The sequence below is a fragment of the Blennius ocellaris genome (genome assembly GCF_963422515.1).
Source record: "Blennius ocellaris genome assembly, chromosome: 11".
In the NCBI taxonomy this organism is placed as follows: domain Eukaryota; kingdom Metazoa; phylum Chordata; class Actinopteri; order Blenniiformes; family Blenniidae; genus Blennius; species Blennius ocellaris.
The window spans coordinates 12025074-12040188 of NC_137660.1; the positions used below are offsets into that span (position 1 = coordinate 12025074).

Sequence of the window (15115 nt, forward strand, 5' to 3'; positions counted from 1 at the left end):
ACCACCCCTGCAGAAAAGAGCTTTGGCTGCAGTTTAGTGGCACGTGGCGCAGCTCTTGATGCTTACCATGTGCGTCAGGTGCTCTCGCTCAGTTTCCTGTTCATTTAAAACATAACCACCATTTCCCTCTTTCTCTCCTCCCTCCCTCCCCCCCCTCCCTCCCTCCCCTCCCCCTCAGAGGCAACCCATTCACAACGCTGCCATCCAGCTTCACCCTTCACTTCTTACTTATTCTGTTTCCTTTGCACTCCGTCCCATCTCTTTCTCCTGCTTTTACAAACACAAAGAACATATTGTAACTGCCAGTGTTAAAGTGAATCCATTCTCTTTGGCAGCAGCCCAGCCCGTGGTGAATCTGAGCCGGGCTTGCTCTGTTTTCCAGTTGGCGCTGACGGCCGCTGGTGAGAAATTTGGTTGCTTGTTGGTTGGTGAATTTGAGTCCGGCGGACACTTTGGTTCAGGATTTATTCATGCAGCCTGTCATTCTTGCTTTCCATCTTTTTTATTTTCACTCAACTTGTAAAGCATGACCGCAGTTCACCTCATCTGAAAGCGTTTGCTCTCGGATCGCTTTGATTCCATAAAGTTTTACAACAGAGAGGGATTTGGAGCATCCCCAGATTCTGTGAGGTACATGCAAACAAAGAAAATTCAAGGGTATTTCTAAAGTCTCAGAGGAAGCTGTATGAATCGGGTCACATGAATGCAACTGACATTTTCACACATTCATTGCATTAAGTGTGGTTTTCAGCTACTTTTCTCTATCTGATTGTGAACCACACAGTTGAGCCTTTTGGAAACCAGAGAATAAGAGCATTTTAAGGTCACACTAGTGTTTGGATTCAGTTGTAGAAAGTCTTGGAGAAGTCATGATTTAGGCCACAGCATGACATTTTATGTCCAACACAAGGTTCCACACACGTAGCCACATACATTTTGTTGTAATGACCTTTGTTGACATTGCTTCAGCTTACATTCATATCTTTCACTTTAAAACTCAGTTGGACATATGCCTTGCCTAAGCTTAATCTAACCACATAGTCAGTCTAAAATAATGTTCACCTCAAAATGTGTATTATTTGCTTAAAGGGCATCAGTCCCCATAATCCAGTTCAGATTATTTGGGCAGATTCAGTCTCCCGCAGTAGTAACGATTACACACCCTTACACAAATGAAATAATTTTCAAGTATTAAAATATCCCTGTGCAAAACTGCAGATTTCTAATAATAGCAGTGACCACCTCACACTTGCTCGGTCACACAACACAAAGCGCAAAGCCAAAGTTGCACAGTTTTGCCTGAAAGTATATATAAACACACTGTGGCACAAACACACCCAATAATAAGATACTATCACATTTCATAATCATAGTTTAGGCCCAGAACTGAACACAGCCTCTCTCCCCTATTCTTAAAAACAAATGAAAGGGCCCAGAAGGATGAGTCAACACACTCACTCGTCAGAAAAAACAACTTCTGAAGACTTTAAGTTTGTAAAACTCTTCTCTATTCACTTGGTCTCTTTATTCATAATTAAGGAGTACATTACTCGTTCGAATAAAGAGATACTGTTTGATGGATTGCTGCTGGCAGAATAAATAAATTGTGCAAATCAGCACAGCCCTTTGTAGAAAGAGCGGAGAAATTTTGACTGCTTTGGAGTTGAAACTGTTTTAAACAGTCATTCTTTTTCAGAAGCCAACCGGGAGATCAAGTCATGTCAAAATAAGTTGAATTCCATCAAGGTCCGCCATTCATCCCCACACCACCACTTAATTGTTTTGTGGAGGCAAATTGCATTAACGTCTGTGAACATTTGAATATGTAGCCATTAAAAGACTTAAAATAAACATTCAAGAGTTGTAACTGTGACCATAATAAACAACAGAGCAACAATGGCCTTTAAAACTAATCAATCCTGAAATATTGCTACATTTCTCAAATTCTATTAATATAATGTCGAATTTATAGATCATGTGTTAAATTCACCGGTCATGGAAATGCGCACCACACCATGCATGGGCAATCTGGAAATCCGTCTTTTCTGTGAAACAAAAGCCTTTTAGTGTCATTTTTTCCCCTTCTCAATGATTTATTCTGCTTTTCTTTTGGCTTTTTAATTTCCTTCCCTTCCTTTACTTTCGCTCTCTGGCCTCGCCCCACTCCCATTCTCCATTCATGCAGCCCTGTCAAAGTCATGATAATGATGACCTCTCTGTAATGCTTACTTGTTACTGGCCCACCAGAAAGGCCAGTGTGTGCACCCTCTGTTGCTCTTCCTGCATTGTCCATTGTGTAAAGAGCGAAACGCCGGGATCTTGTGTGTGTCCGTATGTGTGTGTAGGTGAAACACAAAGAGGAGGCAGGCGGTCCGGGTGAGCCACACAGGGTATCTATGGAGAGGCTGAGAAATTCACCTGGACTGACCCTACGCTGCTGCTCACTATTGTGCCGTAGGTTTTATGGGAACGGGGCAGGGAAAAGGCTGAAAACTTTTATTTCACTTATTTCACTTGCTAGAACCGCAAAGTTGGATGATACTTTTTATGTTTTATAAATTATATTTTGATGTTATTATTATTATCACATTATGTCCTGGAGGACGACATAAAAAAAGAGTGCAGTATGTAAAAAAAGCCATACAAAGTCACATAATTTCTTGAGATTATAAAGCAAATGTTATGTGTTGACGTAGAAGCAGTTTTTAAACATAAATAATCTCTGAACATAACTTGAATTAGCAACGTTTTTGACCTTTTAGCTCAAGCGACCACTGAAAATCAATGATGTCACTGGCTTAACTATAGACTGCTATCAAGTTGTAGCACTCTACTTACATTTTTAGGATCCATTTTATGAGTTTTGCATGGTTGCTGAAATAGCACTAATGATAATGAGAGGGGATAGATTCTGTCCTCCAACTCAAATCAGTCCGATTCATATTCAGAACGAAGGGCATCAAACCATCGATTGTTATCTATTCACACACAAAAAAATATCTCGAGAGAAATAAAATGTTCATACCAGAAGGGGAAATCCTCTCCATTGCCAACTAATTGGTATCACAGTGACACTGTGGGGTATCAGCTTACGAGGGAGTTACACTTTTTCAATAGGCTTTTTCATTGTAAACTATTGATAAACATTTTGTTTTAAATCAGCTGCTACATGCCTGATAAAAACACTATTTCACCCAATGGCTCTAATGTTATAATGCAGTTGAGATTCCATTTACAAACATGCAAAATCTTAATTTTGTTATGCTAGAGTTTTTATTAGGCTTATTTACAATCTCTTTAGAAGAATAAGAATTTATTTTTTTTAATTAACAAGGACAACCTTGTGGATGAAACAACCAACTGCATGTTTGAATGCACTTGTAGATCCACAAAGGTCAATGCTTTTGCTCACACATTTGGGAAAAATTGACCCGATTTGGTCAACTTTAGGGAGCCCATAAAGCCAAAAGACAACCTACAAGTATAATGCATGTAGAATCAACTTCAGCTGCTCGTCCCACTATTGCTAAAGAGTCTTATTTAACGAATTTGTGCTGAATAAGTGTGGCAAAGTTTTCATCGTTGACTCTGTTGCATTGTGAGACCATGTGACGCCGTATCACACATCACAGGAATGTTGGTTATTCCCTCCCATTTTTTTTTAGAAAATTCGTCACAATGGCAATAAATTAAAGCACAATAACAATTTTGTTTTTCCAAAATCCCCATAGGACATATTAAAGAATTCTTTTGCAATTGGAATGGCTGTTATGTGAGAAATGCTATTGTCATGTGAGTAGACTCAGTCATAACAGAAGTAAGAAAAAAAAAAAACACACGGAAATTGTCCGGGGTTACAAAGGTTGAAACACCGGGACTTTTGATGTTACGGTGGTGAGAAAAAAAAAACAACAAAAAAAACCCGACACATATACACAGCAGAATGCGAGCAAGGTGACCTAAGCAGTTGTTTCCCTCACGTCTTATCGGCCTCTCCGTCCGACTTCCTCCTCCGTTGTCCCGTGCAACTGAGCGCAGATTTCATGACGGGAATCTGGACACGCACACATGCCAAGACATTCCTGGAGCTGGTAGTCTTTCCTTCTTGGCTTCTGTGCTCTGCTCATGTTTTCACCATTTAGCTCCTCATTGCTCCTTAATCCTGCCGAAGGTGACTGTCAAGAGAAGAAAGAGAGGCTGACACCGGGAAGAAGATGCGCCTCTTATTTGCACGTTGTTTGTTTTGGAGGACTAATTGTTCACTGTCAGTGTGTTGAGTGTTCAGAGGAAGTTTACATACTCGGAAATCCAGTTGAGCTTTCGCCATGCAATGTATATGTTGACCTGGTTTGCCCTGCTGAATCACACGTGACATCTCACAACACTTAATTGCCATTCATTACATGTCGAGGCTACAGCAGGGCACGCCCTCACTCAGTATCGCACATCCATCATGTACGTCATGTCTCTATTTGTCAGTAATCATGCGATGGCAGAATTTGGCAAGGTTGAAGGAGTGAGGCGATTGCAGTCTCAAGCTTTTTCTTTTTTTTTTTTTAAGCTTTATAACTCCCCAACAGATGGCAGTGTGAATCGTTCCTCGTTTTGTGAACAGGCCAGCTTATGCAGAGGATGGACGGACTTGAATGAACTAATACATTTTCAAGTGTTTGCATGGCTTAGAGGTGCCTTAGTGTACTTCTCTTCTCTTCTCTTCTCTTCTCTTCTCTTCTCTTCTCTTCTCTTCTCTTCTCTTCTCTTCTCTTCTCTTCTCTTCTCTTCTCTTCTCTTCTCTTCTCTTCTCTTCTCTTCTCTTCTCTTCTCTTCTCTTTCTATAAAGTGTTATGCAGTCTGTTTTTGATCTGTATGATGATACTGTATTTACTCCCTGACTCAATATAGTTACAACAAGCTTCATTGTGCGTACTTGTGATTTTGTTTTGCAAATGTGTCCATTTAGTGCAGCCTGACATTTCTGCAATAAGCAGAAAACCATAAAGCGTTTTGTGCTCTAACAATGCTTGACACTCAACTTGACTTGTAAGATTCTCCAGCAGGCTTCACAGAGGTCATCTATGTTAAGTATATGATGTAATGCCTTTCTGGCACATACTGCTGTTGGTTCTAGTTTTTCATACTGAGTTCTTTTCTTTTTTAACTGCTATTTGTGATACAGATCTTCTTGTCTGAATTAATCGGCTCTGCACGTGCTTCCACTGTGTCTTTGTGTCATTCAGGTTTGAATCATGAATTCAGTTCACGTCACATCTGAACGTCCTTCTCGAAACATCAAAACTTTAAACGTCGACATTACTGATGACATGGATGTGGTACCTCCTTCACCCACTGTTTGTTAGTTATTTGCTAGGTGACGAGCACACCGACACACTGTCCACACTGTATCCTCATTTGCTTGCCTCCTCGTACGCAGATGTTTAGCAGATAGCAGGTAGACAGTCCCAGGGGGAGGGCAGGAAGGTGGTTCAGGAAGGGTGTTCCTGTGTGCACAGGAGCTCTGTGTCCTCGCCATCGCTGTCTCCCTACTCCATGTCTCCAGCTGTCACTGTAATGACAGGAAGTACATGAAGTACAGGTCAAAGATCCAACACGCTGTAGGTAACACATCTGTGGGATCTGCTGGGACGCTCATTGACTTAAGCTTCTTGTACACAATGAACTGGCCCCGATCTTGATTCTCAACGTTATGGTAAAATGTTCACCTCGAACTGTAAAGTCCTAAATGAAATTAAATAAATGAATAGAAAAGAGAACTCGGGATTACTGCTCGTCAAGTCTTGTGTTTAGAAGGTGAAGAAATACGTGTTCAATACAATGTTTAGCTCAACTGTATGTATACTTACAGTATATTGTTTTTTTAAGCTGTATTTTTGTGTTACACATTTCAAGGTTTACTGCACGCAGGAGTCTTACTTCTACAACCGATTTTACAATTATGTAACTTTTGCAGTTTTATCTTTGTTTTGTTTTATTCACAAACGGAGGTAGTGATAGATACACATGCCCGAGGAAAGGCTGTGAATATACATAATTGTGTGTGTGTTCATTTTTTATTCAGTTCAGTCATGTCATGTCATAAATTCGAGCAAAGTACAACATCCCCGGTCATACAAACCGACTGACTAATGTATTATATGTACTCAAGACAGCAATAAAATACAATACATGTAGTGGGACAGGCTAAAACTGACAGACATTTCCTCAGTTGGGGGCGACAATGTTAATGCGAATGAAATGAAATGGTTAGTACAACTCGTCAGACAGAAGGGAAATATCAATTAACTATAAAATCAAATAAAAACTTCCATCAAGGGACAATGTTTCAAATCACTTCAGTGGGATAGCGACTGCTGCTAAAGTGTCAGGTTTGTGACTCACCCATGTGTCGTCTGCGGTTGGACGGCCAGTTGGGGACAGCTGGCGCTTCACCTGTTACTGGATCACATATGTTCATATGACCCAGCAGTGATTTGCCCTAATAAACATCAGTGAGGTCAACTTGGTATAAATTACAAGTCCTTTTAAAACCAACTTCTTACTAAAGCCATAATTAGTTTAAACTGACAAGTTAGTAATTCAGCTTGCTAAAGATAGCTGAAGATCTGAGACAAATCTCAAATAAAGCTTGTGGATTTAGATCTTAGTGTATCTTGTTTAATCTTCCTGCATTGCATCTGTGCCACTTTGAGTGTGGCAATTCAGCAATAATGACAAATTACATGGCACAAATGTCAAAATTGCCTTAACTCATGATAGTGTACAGTATAAAATATCAAACACCTGACTAACAAAAAATGCACAGCGGTCACACCTAAACTGTTAACATAGAAATAGCAAGGTTCATTTGACAATACAGTGGAATAACAGGAAGTACAAACTTGTTTGGTGTGCCAAAAAAATGTGGTGAGTAATACCTGTCTGGATTGTTTGTGTTTATCATGCAGACAGGGACAGATATCAAGACACACCGGTTTCCTCTCTAACGTTATAGTATATGAACTGTGAGTAATGTTTATGGATACCACACATATCTGTCCATTTTTCATCAAAAAGAGAACCTGCAACAATAATCATTAGTGGCATTAAAATATAATATGCCTTTTTCTTTTCTTTTTCTTTTTCGTTTTTGTCTTCCTCTTGGTCTTTTGGACAACTCCTTTCAGACACAACACAGAGGAATTCCTGATCCATTATAAGCCTCCATGAGAATGTTGATAAGTCTGTAGATTACTACCCAACATGTTTATGATACCCTATTATTCTCTAAGCTTCATCCGGGCCCAGCGCGTGCTTCTTGTACTTAGCTCAACTATTTAGGTCACAGTGCAATCATCTCACAGGGAAGTAATGTGAAGGTAAAATAGTTGCCACCCAATTTTTACAAGAAAGTAAAGGGAAAGTCTAATTTTCAGGTAACTACTATATGTGTTTATGACTTTAAATTTCGGGAGCGCTTTAACTTCAGACGCACATATAAATGTCACAGATTGTAGAGAGCCTTTCCTCCTCTTGTTGAAATTCAAGTCTAAGTGCACTCGGCATACAAGTGCACTCAGAAAGCACCCAGCTGTAGCCTTCAATTGCATCTGTAAATGTGTTTTTGGACTTTTCCTATTTTGGCATGTCACACAAAAAAAAAAAAATTGCCCATATCGGTATTGCACATCATCCAAAACTTTATGTTAGGAAACATTCAGTGATCATTGAATAATGAAGATACAAGACTAAAGAAACCAGGAGATTACTTAGGCTTGCATCACTCAGAAATTAGCATTCTGACTGTTTGATCCCCTGAAAGCACAAAATAATGTTTCTTTTTTGATCCAAAAACTGCTAAAAACTGTGATTTATGTGATTTACCTTTTAAAACAGAGAAAATGAGCTGCAGACTTCTTCCATTTTTAACCTTTAAAACAAAAGAAACAAAGCAAGTCCATTCGTCTGCGCTCTGATGTTTGTCAGACATCTTGTACAATGCACAGTTGTTCATTAGTTATGATCCCTGGCGCCCTGTCATGTGATTTCATTCTTCACAATGACCTACTCTAATATTCTGAGATTTACGCTTCCTATAATGGCTCATATTTTAACAACAATAATAGCTGCTGAACATCCCGCTCTGCTATAAACATGTCGGGGTCGTCAGGCGCACACAGTAAAAGGAAGGTTCATACCCTGACGCCCATGAAAATGTCATTGATGTTAACTGCACTGAGTGTGCACTGCCAGAAATACAGAAGTTGGTCCAGAGTTGTTTGCTATCAGCATCTGAGAGACGGGAGTCTGGATCTGTCCGTCGTGCCTGCTGCGTACGATGATATGACTCTTTGATGTTCACCCCTGTTTAGGGCTTGATTTACAAAGCGCCATGTTTATCATCTTTCCCGGTTTCTTCAAGGCGTTGGAGCCATTGTAGGGTGTCGGTTTGAGCGTGTTTCTCTCTAAGCACTTCTGGAGGGTCAGCGAGATAACTGCCGAGGTAAAACCAAGGCCAAGGCTCTGAAGAGAAGATGTAGAAACTCCCTTTCAAGTTACAGAGCTGGGTGGAGGGTGTCTGGCACCTCCTTTTTCCTCTCTTGTCTGTGTGTGTGTGTGTGTGTGTGTGTGTGTGTGTGTGTGTGTGTGTGTGTGTGTGTGTGTGTGTGTGTGTGTGTGTGTGTGTGTGTGTGTGTGTGTGTGTGTGTGTGTGTGTGTGTGTGTGTGTGTGTGTGTGTGTGTGTGTGTGTGTGTGTGTGTGTGCGTGTGCATACGTATACTGACTGTATTTGCATGTCACCAGCTAGTCTGTGGTGTGTTTACTCGTGTGTTCACACCACAGTTAGACTGGCTGCTCCCTGTCAGAGACGTCTCTGTTGGGTGACACACCTGTGTTTACAGTTGGGGAAGCATGTAAACCACATTGGCCTGTGTGCGTCTGTGTTTCTGTGTGTGTGTCTGCTCACTTAGCTCAGCAGCTTTTGTAATGAGTGGCTTTAGCAGGTAGACGGCGACTGGCAGACAAACGTGTCATTATATCTCACGCTACTCTGTCATTGGGACGGCAACTGTATTAAAGAGGCAGATGGATGCGAAACAAAAGCACAGACTCTCTGGCAATCTTTGTTTGTTTCATAATGCAGGTTTGCACTGTACTTATGTGCAGGGTGTTTATCCCAGAGGCATTCACCTAGCCTAACCTGTTTGTCTTCTGTCACTGTGCTCAATTCAGATCCATAAGATGGACCAGAAAATGGACTCGATCCTGCGGATCCTGATGGAGCAGTTTCCTCCCAAGCCTGAGCTGACGTCCCAACCTTCCATCCGCAGAGTGACCATTCAGAAACGCATGGGTGCGAGCATCGACGATGGGCTGTGACGTCACTGAGATGTCGGTTCTGGGCATGATGGCATCATCATAAAGGGACTATTAAGACTATTCACAAAAGCAGCCTCAGCCTCTGTTTGGAAGCCACAAATCAATAAAGGGATCCAGTCTTCCACAAAAACACCCACTTCTTTTCCTTTTAAAATTCAAAATTTTCCTGTTGACCTTTGACCCCTAACAAAAAAAAACAACTTATAATAGTCCAATTGACGCTTGGTTCAGACACGAGAGCAGAGCAGCTATTTAGAGAGGGATTCAAGCTTTAGAGAGCCAGCTGGGTGACTTCTTTCAATAGGTTGTTGGCCCTGAAACCACCTTTTTTTCCCTTATCGACAGAGATCTCTTTTTTTGTCCTACGATAATATTAAGGGCCCTCATTCTGTCCCTGCAACACTCGGCCAATATAGCAGAAACAGGCTGCATTAGTTCATTTCACTACATTAGCCTCATTATCACAGTGATGATGGTTATTTATGTCACTGAGCTGCAGTCCTCCGCTCCGAATATTATTCCAAAGCTAACTAACCCCATAATGAAGTCGTAATGCAGTCAAAGCACTCGGGTTCCCCATAGACGGAGAGTAGAAAAAAAGACCTGGAAGTCCAGCCATGGCAGATGCATTCCTCAAATCCTTGTGATTATCTCGGCACCACCAACACCTAGTACACGACAGGGTTTTTTGTCCATGGACATTCCAACCTAACTGTACCCAGGCTGCTGTGTTTTTTAGTATTGATCGAATAACGTGAAGTGGGAAGCTCAGATTATCTGTTGACTTTGCCCTTCACCACAGACCAGAGGGCTGAAGTAAAATAAAAGAAGTGGAACAGAAGGAAGGGGTCTGGCCCAGGTTGGGTAGCTAACATGATGTTGATTTACTGCCATGCTCCAGCTAATAAAAATAGCTAAACGGCCGTGACAGGGCCTGGTGCTGTGTTTCAATTAGAAGCTATGGCAAAAGTGTTTTTTCACTCCTGGGTTTTCATAAGGTTATCAGTGTCAAACCCTTTCAACACTCACACCACCACCAGAAATCTGTTCAATGTCTTCTCTCACTCGGGCATTAACATGGCTTCGTGTTCAATTTGAAATATATTTCCCCCATTAAAGCTCAGATTATTTTTTTCTATCCCGAGCTAATTAATTTGCTGAATGCCTCGTAAGGGGAGATTACCATCTGAGAGCCACTGATGAAAAGAAACAGTGGAAAATGTGCAGAATTTAAACAGCGAGCTCTGAGGAGCCGTCACCCTCATTTTCTGTGAAAGCTTTGGAAACATCAGACTTCCACTGAAAACAGTGGAAAGATAATGCCCCCACTTTGTTTATCTACTCCTTGTGTTTATCTGACTAGCTGATTAGGCATGCAAGGAATAGAGAATAACCCAGCTACTGTATGTAGCTATTGTACGAAACGCCCCTTGTAATCACCGCATGCCCGCTTCTATAAAGATAGATCATCGCACAAAAAAAAAAAAAAAGAAACAAGCTACGACCTTTTAAAAAGCGTTTTCTCAGCACCAGCATATGTTTTCATATTTTTGCAGTGGTTGAACATTAAAAAGTATTTATCTTTTGTTAAATAAAGCTGTCGTATTTTACATGCTCTCTGGCTTTGTGACAGACCTTGATACATATCCGGCTCTCTGTTTCTCCTGTACAGTTTTATAAGAGTTGTAAATAGGAACATTGCCTTATTGTAATCTATTTATGATCATGTGGGAAGACCAGGAATTTTGTCGGCTTGCTTTGCGTGGTGAGAAACCAGATGAGGCTACTGTTGGAATGGTTGGAAGCGATTGTAAATGACATTCGCACACACCCTCTGCACTGTAGCGCGGCTGTATATAATAAACGTCCATTTCATTATTTTCTGGCTTGCTCTTTTGGCTTGGGAGAAACCTGACTACCAGCTCATCCCTTTCATGCTTTGCTTTCATTGGAGGATGAAACGTGTCGTATGCTTCTTTTGGAGCCATTCCTTTAACTCCTCAGCTGACCGAGCTGGGTCAAGGTAAGTCTTGGGCCGCAGTTTCCAGCCAAATAAAATCTCCTCAGCTCCTTGTTTCGTTGGATCCCTTTCGCATCGCAATCACCACGGAAAAGGAAGAGAAAGAAAAACATAACACGTTCCTTGTGCCTACTTTGAACTTCAATATTCCATAACCCACTGAGGGAGGCATGCAGAGGAAAAGAGAATATGTCTCATATTACCACTCAATTATATTTGCCTTCAAAGGCCAAGAAATACTGGGGATGTCCCAAGATCAGCACGGCCCCGCATCAAGAGAGAGAAAGCAAGGGTGCGGAAGAAGAAGGGTTCAGGAGAGGGCGAGACAGAGAGAGAGAGAGAGAAAAGGATTACAGGATCATGGTGCTGGAGGAGAAAGCAAAGTCATTTTACAATTAGCCCGAGGGACTACGAGTGTAGTGCTGCACTGTCTTCTGTCCTTTAGATTTCAGTAGAGAGAGAGCGAGAGCGAGAGCGAGAGAGAGAGAGAGAGAGAGAGAGAGAGAGACCCTGTGGGTAGCTCTGTCTGCCGAGGCTGCTCTGCCGCCCCTTGTTCCTCTTTCATCTCACGACGAGACAGAGAGAAGAGAGAGACTCCCACTTCAAAAGGCAGTTTGATCTCACAAGTACACAGGAGCACAGCCTAAAAGAGGATCTGAGGAAGCATTTAAAAGAAGAATATAAGGGCTGCACTGTCACAGATGCTGGACGGTTGGACCTGAACATCCCACAGTCTGTGCAGAGGAGGAACTCCAGCGAGAGCATGCCATGGATGAGTCTCTGAGCTCCACCGATCACCCGTACTGTCTTTGATCCTGCCACCTTTTCGCCACGCTCAGAACAGAACTTCATTATGCTGCCAAAAGGAGGCTGTTGCAACACAAATATCACAATCCAGACTTTGGGTGTGTTCACACTGGTCATGTTCGATAAAGTCTGACGTCTAAATGCAGCACTGACCAACGAGCTGCAGAGTAACAAAGTATTGTAATTTGTTACTACACTTGAGTAGATTTCTCAGGGTTCTCTACTTGTGTGTATCTATCTTTCGGACATCGTACTTTTACTTCCTATATTTCAACACACTTGTATTCTTTGAACCGGTTTGTCATTTCTTAAAACCGCCACAGATGATGATTCGGTTACATTAAGAGGCCCAAAGTAGCTGACCATAACATTTATTAATATATCTATAGTTACTTTAATAATGGATGAATGCAATACTTTCTGTTTCAACTTCAAGAATATAGAAGTGCTTCAAAAATAAAGGATAATAATGGAATTAATAGTATTTCCTATGAAATTCAGTGGGATTACCACCTGTTTGCTGTTGTTTATTTTGCCTGCATGCACCTGAGTGTGTTTGTGTCAAAACCATTGATTCCGGCAAGTTTGCAAATTTGTAGCATGGCCTTCAATCAATATGTTTTCATATTGCATTTGTTCAGACAGTAAATGTAACTCAGTAGCTCACAAGTGACATTGATACTAACACCAAAGTAATCATTGCAGAGATATACATTTGCACATTTATATTAATGTGTGCATGAATAGACACAGATGAAGAAAATGAAACATGGAGATAAATGCATGGATGAAGATTTACAGTAAATTACAAAGAACGTACATTTCAGAACTGAAAGGGGTTTTTTAAAAATCGTGGACATTATCAGCCCTCTCAGATCCCTGGACAGTTGTTCCAGCAGCTTGGAAACTAAAAGCAACATTGAAGTGAGGATTAAAATCAGTAAAGTCACTAAAAAAATGTATTAAAAAAAACAAAAAACTTTACACCAACATATGGTAGGCTTATTGGGCTCATTCTCTTCCAGTTAAAGTTAAAGAGATTTGATACGTCTTCTCGAGAAAAGTGGAACAAACAGGAATGTCAATGTCTTATACAGGAGCCGAAGCTCCACCACGGCTACTTCACCACATATTTTAAGTTGTCTGCTGAACATTTTGAGACCCTTCGGGGATTGGCAACACCACATTTGACAAACCAGAAACTTTCATCTGGCCTGCAATTATTGTGAGATCTGTTCAGCACAACATGACTGCTTGATGAGTTTATTCGCTGTGCCAAAGCTCATAAAAAATATTTTATTTTGAAGGGGATAAAGTTTAATTTTATATGTCATTACTGCACTAAAGTACCCATTGAAACAGTTTAAGCAATATTAATTTGAGGGACTAAATGAATGCACCTAATGGAATAAAACCTCCCGCAAAACATCTCAAGGGATGAACACAATTTGAACATATCTGAACATGGAGTGTTTTTAAGTTTGATCATCATGTTTGCCCCACATTTTTCTCATCTGGACAAAAAAAAAAAAAAAGACAACAAACAGGCCCAGCTGAGAGGTGATATTTGAGTCGGTGGTAGTCGGCAGGCTGTGCGGCTGTGCCTGCCCACCATGGCCGAGCCTGGAGGCCACCTGTCTAGAGGGGCCCAGGCATGCAGAGGCCAGCAGTGCTATATGAAAGCAGATATGTGTCAACAGGTGTATGTGTGTTTGCATGCGTGTGTGTGTGTGTGTGTGTGTGTGTGTGTGTGTGTGTGTGTGTGTGTGTGTGTGTGTGTGTGTGTGTGTGTGTGTGTGTGTGTGTGTGTGTGTGTGTGTGTGTGTGTGTGAGAGAGAGAGAGAGAGAGAGAGAGAGAGAGAGAGAGAGAGAGAGAGAGAGAGAGAGAGAGAGTATGTGTGTGTGTACATGCATGTGCGTGTTTGTACTGTATCCTCCAGGACTGGGACAAACAATGTCAGCAGCAGCTGATGCCAGCCACTCTGTCAGGAGTTGTCCTAAATAACTGAGGCCAGCAGTTGCCTGGAGAACAGTTGTTGCACCTCCTTCGCCCTCCCCCTCCTCTGTTCGCCACAGAATATGTGTCATCCCCATTTCTGCTCTCTGAGAGTCAAACAGACGACTGGACTGTCATTGGCTCAGACTTGCTTTTACCCAATACACTGACACACATTTGAAATTCTGTCGTAATAATGCAATAATACCAGAGGTCTGCTAACTTTACTACTGAATGAGCTGAGCTGAGGAATCTTCTACCTGTTTTACACACTCCAACAGCAATAATATATATTCATCCTCCAAAATGGAGAGAATACAGCTTATAAATGTGTTGTTTTGCTATATTATGTCGAATCCGTTATTCATATTAGACAGCAATAGCCAAAGATTGACTGTGGGCAAAGGTGAGGTACACTTTTGACAGGCCACTACTGGGATATTACATGGACTTTAATCCCAGTTAACAAACAATTGAACTTTTTTTTTTAAGTATTGATTTATTTAAGTGTCACACTCATCCAAAATTCAACTCTGAAGTCAATTTGGAGCATATCTAAAAAAGTTAAACAAATGCAAAATGTAAAAAGCAACAAAAACGTTGCACATCCCCACACTGTTATTAACAAACACAGGTCACAGAGGAACTTTTTTTTATTCAAGCAAAACATTGTCAGATTGTGTTTCACAATGTTTTTGGGATAGAACAGAGAACTTTTCTTGATTGTGGTGAGTTGAAAGTCAAGGTTGAAAAGCGAGACAGCTTCATGTTTCACCTGACTGCATTAATAATCACCCTTAATCCCCTGTGTTACTTAAGCATGGACCTGTTTTTTTTTTAATGGTTTTCTTTTGGGAAATACAGAAGCAACAACGTTCTTCTCATTGACTGAACCTACCGTAATCGAACTCCGTTTGAG

The 15115-nt window shown here is 41.1% G+C and overlaps 1 protein-coding gene across 1 annotated transcript in view; it reads left to right on the forward strand.

Annotated features, from left to right (window-relative positions):
• kcnq1.2 (potassium voltage-gated channel, KQT-like subfamily, member 1.2) overlaps positions 1-9689 on the forward strand; it is a gene marked incomplete at its 5' end in the record, with an annotated part of 161813 nt that extends 152124 nt beyond the window's left edge. Inside the window, one exon of the mRNA XM_080505410.1 lies at positions 9227-9689. Within this exon, the coding sequence (XP_080361536.1) occupies positions 9227-9373 (147 nt within the window). The 3' untranslated portion in view covers positions 9374-9689. The remainder of the gene's footprint in view (positions 1-9226) is intronic.
• Between the last annotated feature and the right edge of the window lie 5426 nt (positions 9690-15115).